Source organism: Siphateles boraxobius, unplaced genomic scaffold (assembly GCF_051911475.1).
Source record: "Siphateles boraxobius isolate OS27281-9 unplaced genomic scaffold, OSU_SipBor_1 29, whole genome shotgun sequence".
Lineage (NCBI taxonomy): Eukaryota > Metazoa > Chordata > Actinopteri > Cypriniformes > Leuciscidae > Siphateles > Siphateles boraxobius.
The window spans coordinates 180,207-192,724 of record NW_027508908.1 but is presented as its reverse complement, the minus strand read 5'-3'; the positions used below and the strand labels follow the sequence as shown (position 1 = coordinate 192,724).

The following is a 12,518-nucleotide window of genomic DNA, read 5'->3' as shown; positions in this document are numbered from 1 at the left end:
AACAGTAATTAAAAATGTACTTATTGTAATAAAAAACGATTTCCACTTATTTTAAAATATTCTCCACATCGATACAATTTACACAAGGGATTAGATTACAAAAAAAAATGTAACAGCATTATTTCCGGTTCAGTAAGCCAACTTTTATTAGGGATTGCACATCAACTCACTAGTGTACATAGAACTCTGTCTTTCAGTCAAGCAAAATAATTTCAACATTTGTTGTACAAGTGAAAGGTAAAGGAACAGACAACATGAGCATTTATTTTCTGGGGCGCAATGTTCAATATTTACGTCATGGTGAATGTTTGCAGGGTCAAAATGCATTATATTTGACATGGGCATCACACATCAGCAGGATTTCAACATACAGTGACATTTACCACATAAACAGTGAGAAACAAAATGACCATAAAATCCCCAAAAAAGCCCACAGGAATATAATCTGCTGTGAATCATCAAACAAAAAAAAATTGACTCTAGATGTAGGAGAATCCTAAAAACGAACCGTGTCACAGAGATCTTCTCGTGTTGGATATTTCAGGAGTGTCTGTGGGCGAGCAGAGATCTAGAGCAGCGGGACAATGCATGAATCACAGGAAGATGGGAAAACGCACCACTTCTGCAGCCCACCCAACCATTAATATATGCTGTCGCCTGGCAACAGTTGTCGAAGCGATGCCATCGCAGAAAAACACATGTGCCATCTTCTGAAATGTGCGGTTGCGGATTTTCAGTTCAGTGATGGTAAGGGTTGAACTTTATTAGCATGGTCCCGATTGAGAGCATTAGGAAATAAATGATTGGTCACTGGTTTGGTTCTAGGCTCATGGTAAAACACTAATTGTGGGAAATAAGAGACCGAATACGGGACGTCTCGGCCTACTTCTTGGCTTTGCCCTGAGCGGCGACGGCCTCCATGGCTTTGCGAACGGTCTCTTCATCTCCCAGAAACTGCATGGGCTTCACGGGCTTCAGGTTCTTGTCCAGCTCATAAAGGATGGGGATTCCTGTGGGAAGGTTCAGCTCCATAATCGCCTCCTCTGACATTCCTGAAACAAACACAGCAGAAGCAAACGGATGTAGATATAAAACGCCGGTGTTTAAAAAAAAATGCTACTCTTGTATGCTGTGTCCAACAAAGCCCGTTTCCCCAAAGCTAACGTATTTTCAATTGTTTTCGATGGGAGCGCGACACGTTTTTAAAATGCCAGCAGTGTGACGAGGCACTGGACGTTTTTTACTAGTTGCAGAGAGTTGAAGATTGTTCAACTGAAGAAACATAAGGGTGTGCGATATTGACATAATTATATCTCGAGATTTTCTGGGATTTTCTTGATAACGATAATTAGATATTTTGCTGAGAGATTTTTACCTGTATAAAGGAATTTTTTTAACCTAATTAAATGCATGCATCATCTTTTGTCAAATTCTAACATTTAATCAATAAATTCAGTTATAATAATAAGGCACAATAGGGCTGTTACCAATCAAAGGAAATCCGTATCAACAAAATGAATCTTTGCAAATGCAGAGGAAACCGAAGCTGCATCTGAAGTGACATTTAGATGCCTTTACATCGACGGTTCAGAGGTGACATGAATGCATTTAACCTGCACTTACAAATGCATAAATAATGTTTTAAACATAAAACTTTGAATAATGATATTTTAAATTATAAAAAAAAGATACTTTAAATGTAGGAGGTTCAGTAGGAGGTCATTGTTAATGAGTTTCAACCAATTCATTCAAATGGCTGATTCATTCAGGAACAAGGCATTTGACTGTCTTAATGAGGGAGTCATTGAATATTCTTTTAATTGATTCGTTAATTCAGCAACGAAACACTGCTGTCTGTTGCTCAACGGAAACTCGGGGGAAAATAAAACATTATTTTTAGAAAAAAGAGATTTTAAAGAGCCATATGCATGAGCCCCCATCAGACTCCTCTTGGGCTTGTTCAGGGTGTTTTTAGGGTGTATACATACTGTGTGGTGAAATATCAGGGTGTCTGAGACTGTTACTCACCCTCCAGGTGTTTGACGATGCCTCGCAGGCTGTTTCCGTGGGCAGCGATGAGAACCCTCTTGCCCTCCTTGATTTGAGGAACGATTTCCTCGTTCCAGAAGGGCAGAGCTCGAGCAATAGTGTCCTTCAGGCTCTCGCACGAGGGCAGCTGGTCCTCCGTCAGGTCCCCGTAGCGCCGGTCCTGCAGAGACATGACATTCAGCGCTGTTATACTCGCACCAAAATTGCGTTTACGTGATCAAAAATACAGTAGAAACAGTAATATTGTGAAATAACTTTCAATGTAAATAAATGTTAAAATGTAATTTATTCCTGTGATCAAAGCTGAATTTTCAGCATCAGTCTTCAGTGTCACATGATCCTTCAGAAATCACTCTAATATGATGCTCAAGAAACATTTAGCAATGTTGAAAACAGTTTATATTTTTGTGGAAAACGCAGGATTTTTTTAATGAACATAATGAGCATTTATTTGAAAAATAAATATTTCGCAACATTTTAAATGTCTTTATTGCCATTCTTGCCATCCATCCAATAAAAGTTTTCATTTCTTTTAACCTTGCTGACGGTACTGTACATGTACTCAAGGTGATTTCTCACCTTGCTGATGGCAGTGTAGAAGTCGTGGTCGGGGTCCATGGTTGGCGGTGGGATGTCGAAGGAGCGCCTCCAGATCTTCACCTGCGCCTCGCCGTGTTTCGCCGCCGTCTCGGCCTTGTTGAGGCCCGTGAGGCCGCCGTAGTGGCGCTCGTTCAGACGCCAGGTGCGGTTCACCGGCAGCCACATCTGATCGATGCCGTCCAGCACCAGCCACAGCGTGCGGATCGCTCGCTTCAGCACGGAAGTGTAGCAGACGTCAAACTCATAACCCGCGTCTGGAAGATGACGTTTATGTTATTCAGGTTGTGTATCAGATACTGATGAGGAAATAATGGCATTAAAAAAAGTATTATTTCGAAATTTAATCTCCATATTGATAATTTAGTTAATATTAGAAAATGTGTGAGAGCTAATGAGGTTAATTTTTGTGTGTTACGCAGCACGTTTGAGCTTCCGCCAGAACCAATGAGGGTCATAGCTCGATTCATATGGATTAGTTTTACGATCTCTTTATGAACTTTTTGAAGTGTCAAAGTGGTAGTTGCGTAGCTGTCAATGGAGGGACAGAAACCTCAGCTTTCATTAAAAATATCTTAATTTGTGTTCTGAAGATGAACAAAAGTATTGAGGGTTTGGAACAACATGAGGGTGAGTAGCCTAATTAATGAGAGAATTTTCTTTTTTGGGTTAACTATAATCATGAAAAAATCGTTTGGGTGAAATCTTTTGAATTGGGCCAATAAGCAAGCACTACAACATCCTAGCAACCACAAAGCAACGCTTTGACAAAAACAAAAGATTCATGCTACAAATAAACTACAGTTGTCAAAGACGAAAGGAGGAAGAGCAGCAGAAGCTTAACTGATCATGCATTATTTTAACAATAATAATACATCATGAGAGAGGAGGTGTATCTCTGCGGGCCTGTGATCTCTGCAGGTCCCTGCACGAATGCAGTGCAGATAAACAGAAGAAGATCAGTTTAATACACGGACACCAGATCACCTTTCAGGGCCTGTCCGCCCCTCCTGGCCTCCTCCTCTCCGGTTTCGCTCAGATCGGCATCGAACCAGCCGCAGAACCGGTTCTCCTGGTTCCAGCAACTCTCGCCGTGGCGGATCAGCACCAGCTTGTACGCGGCCATATCGCGCGGTCTGCAGGCAAACGCTCTCAAACGCGGCGGGAATGTTCGCAAGTATCGGAGACACGGCCCCGGGACACGGATGAGAGATGCTGGCACGGTGAGCGGTAATAATGCTTTTGGAGGTCGTCGCTTGTGAAAGTGAGAACGAAACGCTTCCTGATGCGCGCGACCAATGAGGGGGAAGAGCCTGCGCGTGCACGCACGTCACTTCGCGACCTTGAGTGTGATTATGGTCATCCTCATTATTCTGTATTGAATATAATACACATCTTTGTAAAAGTAAAAATAGTTTTACGACTATGTGGAAGTGAAATAATATAACATTTAAAATGGGATACGTTTTTATACATAAATAATCATTTTAAATTATTATTGATATGATCGTGGAAGCTCTATACATCAAATTAAATGTACTTTCACTTTATATATATATATATATATATATATATATATATATATATATATATATTATGCTGTAGTGCAGGGATTTTCATTTTTTAGATGGACCCCCAAATATAATTATCCTCGTGTGAGTGACTCACATCCTTAATTAAAAAGCCTATAGTTTAATGTATAAACCTAATTTATACTATGAAAAATAAACATTATGTGTAAAATATGATTTGGAAAATTTCAATTAGGTATGTTTAATTATCACATTTTTAACTAACTATTACAGTGCTGTAGACTACAACTTTAAATCAACTATTTATTATTTAATTGATTTATCTTTTTGGTTTAATCATATTTGTATTATTTATTTATTTTTACATTGTCTTTCTCTAAATTTTTCCACAGATTTAGCACTTCCTTTAGTTTTATTGTATTAGCAAACAAAATCTAAAGAAAATTTGCTATATTATTGAATATGATCCTGAAAAGATAAGTGATACATCCTTTTCCTCTTTTTTTGTTTCATCGCTTAAAAAAACCCCATCAATATACAGCAGTCAGTGTTTGAAATATTTTATTAAGTGGCCTACAGTATAGCTGACTTAACAGATGTACATGAAAGATCATACAAATAAATATACACATATAACATTTAACGTGTCATTCTTTGATGTATTCTGATTGGCCGTCGTCTTCGCTGCCGTGTGGGTCTTTTCCTGCGGAATCCGTGAAGCTGCTCCCGGTACTCGCGCTGACGCATGGGCACGTAACCGCAGGGGTCACACAGATCCTGAGACAGAGAGACACCGGGACTGTCATGCTGCACATACTGTGGTGTCTCCTACAGTAGGTTTACATGCATCCAAGGTCAAAACACTTAACTTTTCTCATTATATAATACATTACAAGCATCACCTCATTTCTCAAAGGGTCTAAAATAGTTTGTTCAAAGATTCAGTCTCTCTTAACCCCTCCTTTCTGATGGCTCAGTCTGTTGTGATTGGTCTACTCTGCTCTGATTGGTCAGATGGCCCAGTCTGTTGTGATTGGTCTACTCTGCTCTGATTGGTCAGATGGCCCAGTCTGTTGTGACTGGTCTACTCTGCTCTGATTGGTCAGATGGCCCAGTCTGTTGTGATTGGTCTACTCTGCTCTGATTGGTCAGATGGCCCAGTCTGTTGTGATTGGCCTACTCTGCTCTGATTGGTCAGATGGCTCAGTCTGTTGTGATTGGTCTACTCTGCTCTGATTGGTCAGATGGCCCAGTCTGTTGTGATTGGTCTACTCTGCTCTGGTTGGTCAGATGGCCCAGTCTGTTGTGATTGGTCTACTCTGCTCTGATTGGTCAGATGGCCCAGTCTGTTGTGATTGGTCTACTCTGCTCTGGTTGGTCAGATGGCTCAGTCTGTTGTGATTGGTCTACTCTGCTCTGATTGGTCAGATGGCCCAGTCTGTTGTGATTGGTCTACTCTGCTCTGATTGGTCAGATGGCCCAGTCTGTTGTGATTGGTCTACTCTGCTCTGATTGGTCAGATGGCCCAGTCTGTTGTGATTGGCCAACTCTGCTCTGATTGGTCAGATGGCTCAGTCTGTTGTGATTGGTCTACTCTGCTCTGATTGGTCAGATGGCCCAGTCTGTTGTGATTGGTCTACTCTGCTCTGATTGGTCAGATGCCCCAGTCTGTTGTGATTGGCCTACTCTGCTCTGATTGGTCAGAATGCTCAGTCTGCTGTGATTGGTCTACTCTGCTCTGATTGGTCAGAATGCTCAGTCTGCTGTGATTGGTCTACTCTGCTCTGATTGGTCAGATAGTCCAGTCTGCTGTGATTGGTCTACTCTGCTCTGATTGGTCAGATAGTCCAGTCTGCTGTGATTGGTCTACTCTGCTCTGATTGGTCAGATAGTCCAGTCTGCTGTGATTGGTCTACTCTGCTCAGATTGGTCAGATTTTTCAATATTTTTTTATTTTTTTTATTTTTACACTGTCTATCTCTAAACCTTTCCACGAACCCCCAAGCACCTTATATTATATTATATTATAATGTGAGTGCACCTTAAGACAGTGATACATTGTGTTGTTGTACTGTACCGGATAGGAGGCATGGAAGTGTTTGTAACCCCCCAGCAGCAGGTAGAGCTCAGGATAGTGCAGGTTTGGATACACCTGAGCATTGACACACCTGTCCAGCCTCCTCAGATACTGACACCTGTTGAACGGGTCAGAAGCTCGAGTAATCATGAACACACTCAGTGAGTGTGTGTGTGTGTGTGTGTGTGTGTGTGTGTGTGTTTGTGTTTGTGTTTGTGTGTGTGTGAGTGTGAGTGTGAGTGTGAGTGTGAGTGTGAGTGTGAGTGTGAGTGTGTGTGTGTGTGTGTGTGTGTGTGTGTATTTCTCACAGATATGGCCCTCGTTCCGATGAGAACTCGCAGTGGAACACTATCAGTTTCCGTGGCGATGACCCCTCGTCCTCTGGGAGTGAGTCGGATGGATGATCCTGATGAACCGCTTGCTGGATCTGAGACTCTGTGTACAGGTTCACTGCGCCCTGTATGAGTGCAGTACAGTCTAAAGCCCAATTTATACTTCTGCGTCAAACTCACGGCATAGCTACGTCATAGGCTGTGTGTAACTCGAGTGTGTAACCCTGACGTGCACCTCTCCAAAAATGTAACAACGCGTCAATTCTACGCGGACCGCAAGCGCTGTGATTGGTCTGCTAGTACCCCTCCCTCGGGTTTCACATGCTCCCTCCGCATGTGTAATTGCGCGTCAACGCGGACAATGATGCAGAAGTATAAATGAAAACCAACGTGTAACCTACAGCGTAGAGGATATATAGCGAAATCGATATTTTTATATAGAAACAATACAGAAACAAACTATCTGTGAAAGGAGATACTATAACACTTTTATAGTCCGTATCAAAGCAAGTGTCTCAACTGAAAAAACGCTAGGCGTTTACAGCAGGTTAAAACGCTTTGGTGGACACACGGCCTAAAGGTCACGATAGGAAGATCTGTCTGCACAAACATTGGTTTGACAAAACACTCAATATTTTAAGATACCTTAATGTGTCCTCCTTGGTACTCGTAGGGGTAACGACAGTCGACGATGAGGAAGTCCTCCACGGCAGGACCAAACTGACCTCTGATCAGAGACGCCACCTACAGGTCAGGAGCAGACAATACTTTCACCTTTACATCTCGTACATCATTCAAATATAAACCCATAAAATAATTGGGTAAGGAACTTATATTTCAGACTCTCAAAGTTACTTTGTGATTAAGAAAAATAATTGATATGAAACTGCATTAAAATGGGAATATTTTACCAGCTTTTTTATCCACCCTATCTGAGTGAACAGTCATGATTTCTTACGGTTTGTGCGCTGACACAGCGAAGCTCCCGATGGCCGGCTCTCTCAACAGGAAGCAGGTGTTGCTATGGAAATAATTGCATCAAGACACAAGACACGACTGACTGGGAATGAGTTACTCTAAAAAATGTAAATATTCACCCTTTGAAGGCATGGAAATTAGTAATCAATAACTTACTGGTGTTTAAAAGTTTGAGGTATCTAAGATTTTTAATGTTTATGTCTCTTTTGTTCACCAAGGCTGCATTTATATGATCAAAAATACAGTAAAAACAGTAATGTTGTGAAATATTATTTCAAATTAAAAGAACTGTTTTCTATGTGAATATATTTTAAAATGTAATTTATTCCTGTGATCAAAGCTGAATTTTCAGCATCATTACTCCAGTCTTCAGTCTCACATGATCCTTCAGAAATCACTCTAATATGATGATTTGCTGCTCAAAAACCATTTCTGATTATTATCCACTATATTTTTTGTTTGGAAACTGCTAAAAAAAATCAGGATTTATTTAATACAGAAATTTTTGTAACATTATAATTGCAACTTTTAACCACTTTAATGTGCTCTTGCTGAAGAAAATAATTAATTTCTTAAAAACAATCTTACTGACCCCACTCGTCATCACTTTGAAATATCATTTTGGTTTCGCAGAACCGACCTTACTGAAGTCCCCAATGAGTGTGAGGTCAGCGACATCATCCTGAGTGACGGGTGTGGGCGTGGCTTCCCGCCGTGACCTCAGCTGACTGAACCTCTCAACGGCCTGCAGATGAACAGGGATATATAGCAGAATATAATATCATATAGCATGGCAGCCAAAATGATTGACAAGCAGAGAGTATTTCTGCTTGAGCATGTTCTCCTTTTAGACTGTAAAAGGTTCTCCTCACTCACCGTTGGGTTCAGAGCATCCGTCTGTCGTATATTATATAAGTATACATATACTATATATATATATATATATGACCCTGGACCACAAAACCAGTCATATTTCGCATGTGTATATTTGTGGCAAAAGCCAACAATACATTGTATGGGTCTAAATTATTCATTTTTCTTTTATGCAAAAAATCATATTCAATATCACAGGATATTAAATACAAATCATGTTCCATGAAGATATTTTGTAAATTTCCTACCGTAAATATGCAGCAAAATCGCGAACATAAATGGACAACTTTAAAGGAGATTTTCTTAATGTTTCAGATTTTCAAATCGTTGTATCTCGGATCAATATTGTCTTATCCTAACAAACCATACATCAATGGAAAGCTCATGTATTCAGCTTTCATATGATGTATAAATCTCAGTTTCAAAAAATTTACCCTTGTGACGGGTTTTGTGGTCCAGGGTCACATATAGCAGATGATAAGCAGAATATAATATCATCTAGCATGCCAGCCAAAATGATTGACAGGCAGAGAGTGTTTCTGACGTGCATGTTCTGCTCGTGCTCGCTCACCGCTGGGTCGAGCGTGTGCGTCTGTCGCGGGATACTTGCGTCCTCTTCTGGGTCACTGCGGCACTGTCTCCGGCTTCTGCCGGCTGCCTCTTCACTGGAGGAGAATCTGCCGGACAGACGCACTCGCAGACGCTTCTGATGGACACATGTTCACGCCTTCACTTTCAGTGCCATAAAACACGCCCTATATACAGTATGTGTGTGACCCAGTTTACCACAACAATACAGTGCAAAGTACCATGTCAACATCACACCTGCCAAGATACACACATTATTTTGCAACGTGGAAGTAAGTTTTCTGTGAATCATGTGCTAGACTTTGGATTCATTAGCCGCTATAGGGAAAAACTAGAAAAAAAAGTGCAGGAAACGGTCAAAATATTTGCGCAACAAAACAACGTATGGAAGCTAAATTCGTGACATAAAAAAGTCGAAATAATTGCATACCAATGACAAAAAAACTACAACCAATTATTAGATTTAAAAAGTCGAAATCATGAGATTAAAAAGTCGAAATTGTGGCAAAGGCCTATTGTAGGTAGTTGTAGATTAAAAAAAAGTTTGTCATAATTTTGTCATTATTATATCATAGTTTTAACTTTGAATGTCAATTATGACTTGTAATAATGACTTTGAATGTTGTAATTTTGACTTTTATGTCATCATTTCGATTTCAATGTTCATCATTTTCACTTTATGTCATAATTGAATTACACAATTACTATTTAGTATGTCATAATATATATATATATTTTTATGTTATTGTGGTATGTCATTATTTTGGACTTTTTTGCTCATGATTTAGACATAGTATGTCATCATTTTGATTTAGAATGTAATAATTTCGACTTTGTATTTCATAATTACCATACCATTCATTTCCAATTATGAGTTTTGATTACGAAAATAAATTAAAATAATCTGATGACAAATACCAGTTTGCAATGTTTTTACATCTGTAGCCTCGCACATATAAGTTACAAATAAGGTGAATAATTAGGAGCATGCATAATTATGCATTAGTTTACATGCATAATTCAAAGGACATTTTGGTTGCATATATAATATGTGGGCTAATGTGAATGATAGAAGCGTTACTGACAAAGGCTCGCTCAGTCTCTTTATCGGCAGGAGAATCATGACGGTCCCTGCCGTCCCTCCACTGACACATGGGCTGAATCATGAGATCAAGATAATGTCAAAATAACAATAATTAATTCCTTTCCATTTACTGTGTTTGATTGCTGTACGTGTCCTACCGTGTGTGAAGAGGACTCGGGTGACAGGCTTCTGCTAAGACAAACATCACAGATCATCACAGATTATTCATCAACTGCATTTTTAATATGAGGTCATGCTTATTTTACCTTGCTCGTCGTCTTCTCACTGCAGAGACTGAGAGAAAATGTACAGTAAATTAAACTGAAATTCAGAACTTTGATCTAGTAATTCTTGAAATGAATATTTACATAAAGAATGTGTGCATGCAGTGTGTGTTTTCAGTCAATTTTAAATTTCCAAGACTTTTCAAAAATTATCAAATTTCCTTATACCTCCATGCTTTTCAACACCTTCAAACCTTAAGCAGAAACATTTGAAGAGACGTGACTAGGATGTACAAGGAAATACTCTTGATCAAACAGACTAGATAAAACTATTATATCTGTCAGTTATGCAAAAACAAGGAGCTGGAAGAACTTGAGTTTAAAGTGTCCTCAGAGGAGAGTTCATTAAGCAGTGTGTGTGTGTGTGTGTGTGTGTGTGTGTGTGTGGCTCTTGTTCAGACCTGTCGGCGTCTCTCTGTCCCTGGAGAGAGTGTTGCGCGGCGGACTGGTGCATTCAGGCGTCAAAACAAGCTTTCTCCAGGGGGCCGAGCACTTTGGACTCAGACTTACAAGAAAATGGGCATCAAATATAAGTTTTAACATACAACTAACAGCCCCGAGCCCCCCGAATATAAAACAAAATTGCATTTTATCTTTTTTTTTTTTTTTAAATGAATGGAGGCATTAGTATTTTATCGCGGGTCACAATTGCAACTGGTGTGAAATATAGTTAAAAATATACAGTCAAAATTAAAATAAAGTAACAAATATCACTTTATTGTGGTGGAAAGGGGGAGTTTGAGGTAAAAAAAAATAACTTGACCACTATTTTGAGACAAAGCAATGATTAACTGCTTCAAATATTATTTAGATTAAACATTAAATGCACCAAATATGGCAGTTGCATCTGAACTACAAAATGTTTTACTTTAGGTTTCCTTTTATGGATTTTATATTATTATTATTGTTGTTATATTAATTAATTATATTAATAAAGTATTACTTTTATGTTAATTACGTTATATTAATAATTATTATTATTATCATTGGACATTAATATAAACAATATGATGTAATGTTCACAAAACATATCAATAATATTTTCATTATCCAAATCCCTTAGAAAACGTAAAAATAAAAATGTATAAATGCTGAATAAATGATCCCTAATGCTGCCAAACATCCTCAGTTAAGAGCAAGTGCAGTGTTTGAATAAAGAGCAGAGGTTGCAGGTCTCTCACCCGTTCAGTTGCATCTGAATGACAAAATGTTTTACATTTCCTTAAGGTTTCATTTTATGGATTTTATAGTATTATTAATAATCATACATTTATGTTAATACATATTATATTAATTATTATTATTATTATCATTGGGCAATAATGTATTAATATAAACAAAATGATGAAGTAAATGTCAACAAAATATATCAATAATTATTATTTTTCAAAAAATGAAATAATTTAGAAAACGTAAAAATTAAAATGTATAAATGCTGCTGAATAAATGATCCCTTATATTGCCTCAGTTAGAAGCAAGTGCAGTTGAACGGCTTGTAAAGATTATAAAGTTTGGTCCTCTCACCCGTCCTGACACTGGAGGTTCTGCAGGCCGAAGGAGAGCTCGCTGACCGGGGAACAGTCTTCTGCTGTCGGGCCCCTCACTGACTCCATCGGTCTGATCAGAGCTGCAGCGAAACTATGTTTTTACCCCAAATTCAAATGCTTAAAAATATAAAATAATAAATCAAAGTCTCAAAACATCTGCTCAAATGTTAAACCGGCAGACTCACTGAAATGCCAAGTCAAATATCAACTGTGCATCATGAAGTAAAAGCCTCATCATGTCTCCTCCTCTCTCCTACCCGTGTTGCTACAACAAGCTCATATGACGCAAACCGCGTCGCGTCGCGTCCCCGCGCGTGATGCCGCTCTGTCATCATCATCATCATCACCACCTCAGTAATCATCCTCCAGCACAGGAACACACAGCGAACACTTCCCTAAAGAGAGTCATGTAGATGATTGCCAAAGAAGGTTGTACATGTACGTGGTGATTTACCGATTTCATTAGTGGAACGGAAGACCGTTCTTAAAGGAACAATTCCCCCCAAAGAAATTAAATTCCGTCAATTAATCCTGTAAGGCATCTTCTTTCGTGGACTGAATTGATGGACTACCATAA

General features: G+C 39.1%; 2 protein-coding genes across 3 annotated transcripts; both read right to left on the bottom strand.

The window, feature by feature from the left end:
- Positions 1 to 121: 121 nt before the first annotated feature.
- On the bottom strand, positions 122 to 3,997 carry pgam1b (phosphoglycerate mutase 1b). Its single transcript, XM_077245865.1, has 4 exons — positions 3,634 to 3,997; positions 2,629 to 2,903; positions 2,029 to 2,209; positions 122 to 1,052 (listed from the first exon to the last, which is right to left on the bottom strand). The coding sequence occupies exons 1-4, from the start codon at positions 3,770 to 3,772 to the stop codon at positions 883 to 885; spliced, it is 765 nt and encodes a 254-aa protein (XP_077101980.1). The 5' UTR covers positions 3,773 to 3,997; the 3' UTR covers positions 122 to 882.
- A 725-nt stretch (positions 3,998 to 4,722) lies between these two features.
- On the bottom strand, positions 4,723 to 12,338 carry cdc25d (cell division cycle 25 homolog d). Of its 2 annotated transcripts, XM_077245859.1 has the most exons (13): positions 12,127 to 12,338; positions 11,919 to 12,021; positions 10,796 to 10,899; positions 10,377 to 10,404; positions 10,269 to 10,299; positions 10,112 to 10,183; positions 9,010 to 9,144; positions 8,206 to 8,310; positions 7,546 to 7,608; positions 7,233 to 7,331; positions 6,564 to 6,712; positions 6,256 to 6,373; positions 4,723 to 4,955 (listed from the first exon to the last, which is right to left on the bottom strand). In XM_077245859.1, the coding sequence occupies exons 2-13, from the start codon at positions 12,005 to 12,007 to the stop codon at positions 4,818 to 4,820; spliced, it is 1,131 nt and encodes a 376-aa protein (XP_077101974.1). In that variant the 5' UTR covers positions 12,008 to 12,021; positions 12,127 to 12,338; the 3' UTR covers positions 4,723 to 4,817. The 2 variants fall into 2 exon arrangements, with proteins under 2 accessions (XP_077101974.1, XP_077101973.1); XM_077245858.1 differs by having other exon boundaries at positions 11,919 to 12,311.
- Between the last annotated feature and the right edge of the window lie 180 nt (positions 12,339 to 12,518).

Bases quoted from the DNA above. Each gene is read 5' to 3' on its own strand.
- pgam1b (XM_077245865.1), bottom strand. From the start codon at position 3,772: ATGGCCGCGTACAAGCTGGTGCTGATCCGCCACGGCGAGAGTTGCTGG. The intron at 2,904-3,633 runs GTGATCTGGTGT...GTCATCTTCCAG, and splicing joins GGGCGGACAGGCCCTGAAAG to ACGCGGGTTATGAGTTTGAC. The intron at 2,210-2,628 runs GTGAGAAATCAC...ATGTCTCTGCAG, and splicing joins TCTACACTGCCATCAGCAAG to GACCGGCGCTACGGGGACCT.
- cdc25d (XM_077245859.1), bottom strand. From the start codon at position 12,007: ATGGAGTCAGTGAGGGGCCCGACAGCAGAAGACTGTTCCCCGGTCAGC. The intron at 10,900-11,918 runs GTGAGAGGACCA...TTTTCTTGTAAG, and splicing joins AACCTCCAGTGTCAGGACGG to TCTGAGTCCAAAGTGCTCGG. The intron at 7,609-8,205 runs GTCGGTTCTGCG...TTATTTCCATAG, and splicing joins TCATTGGGGACTTCAGTAAG to CAACACCTGCTTCCTGTTGA.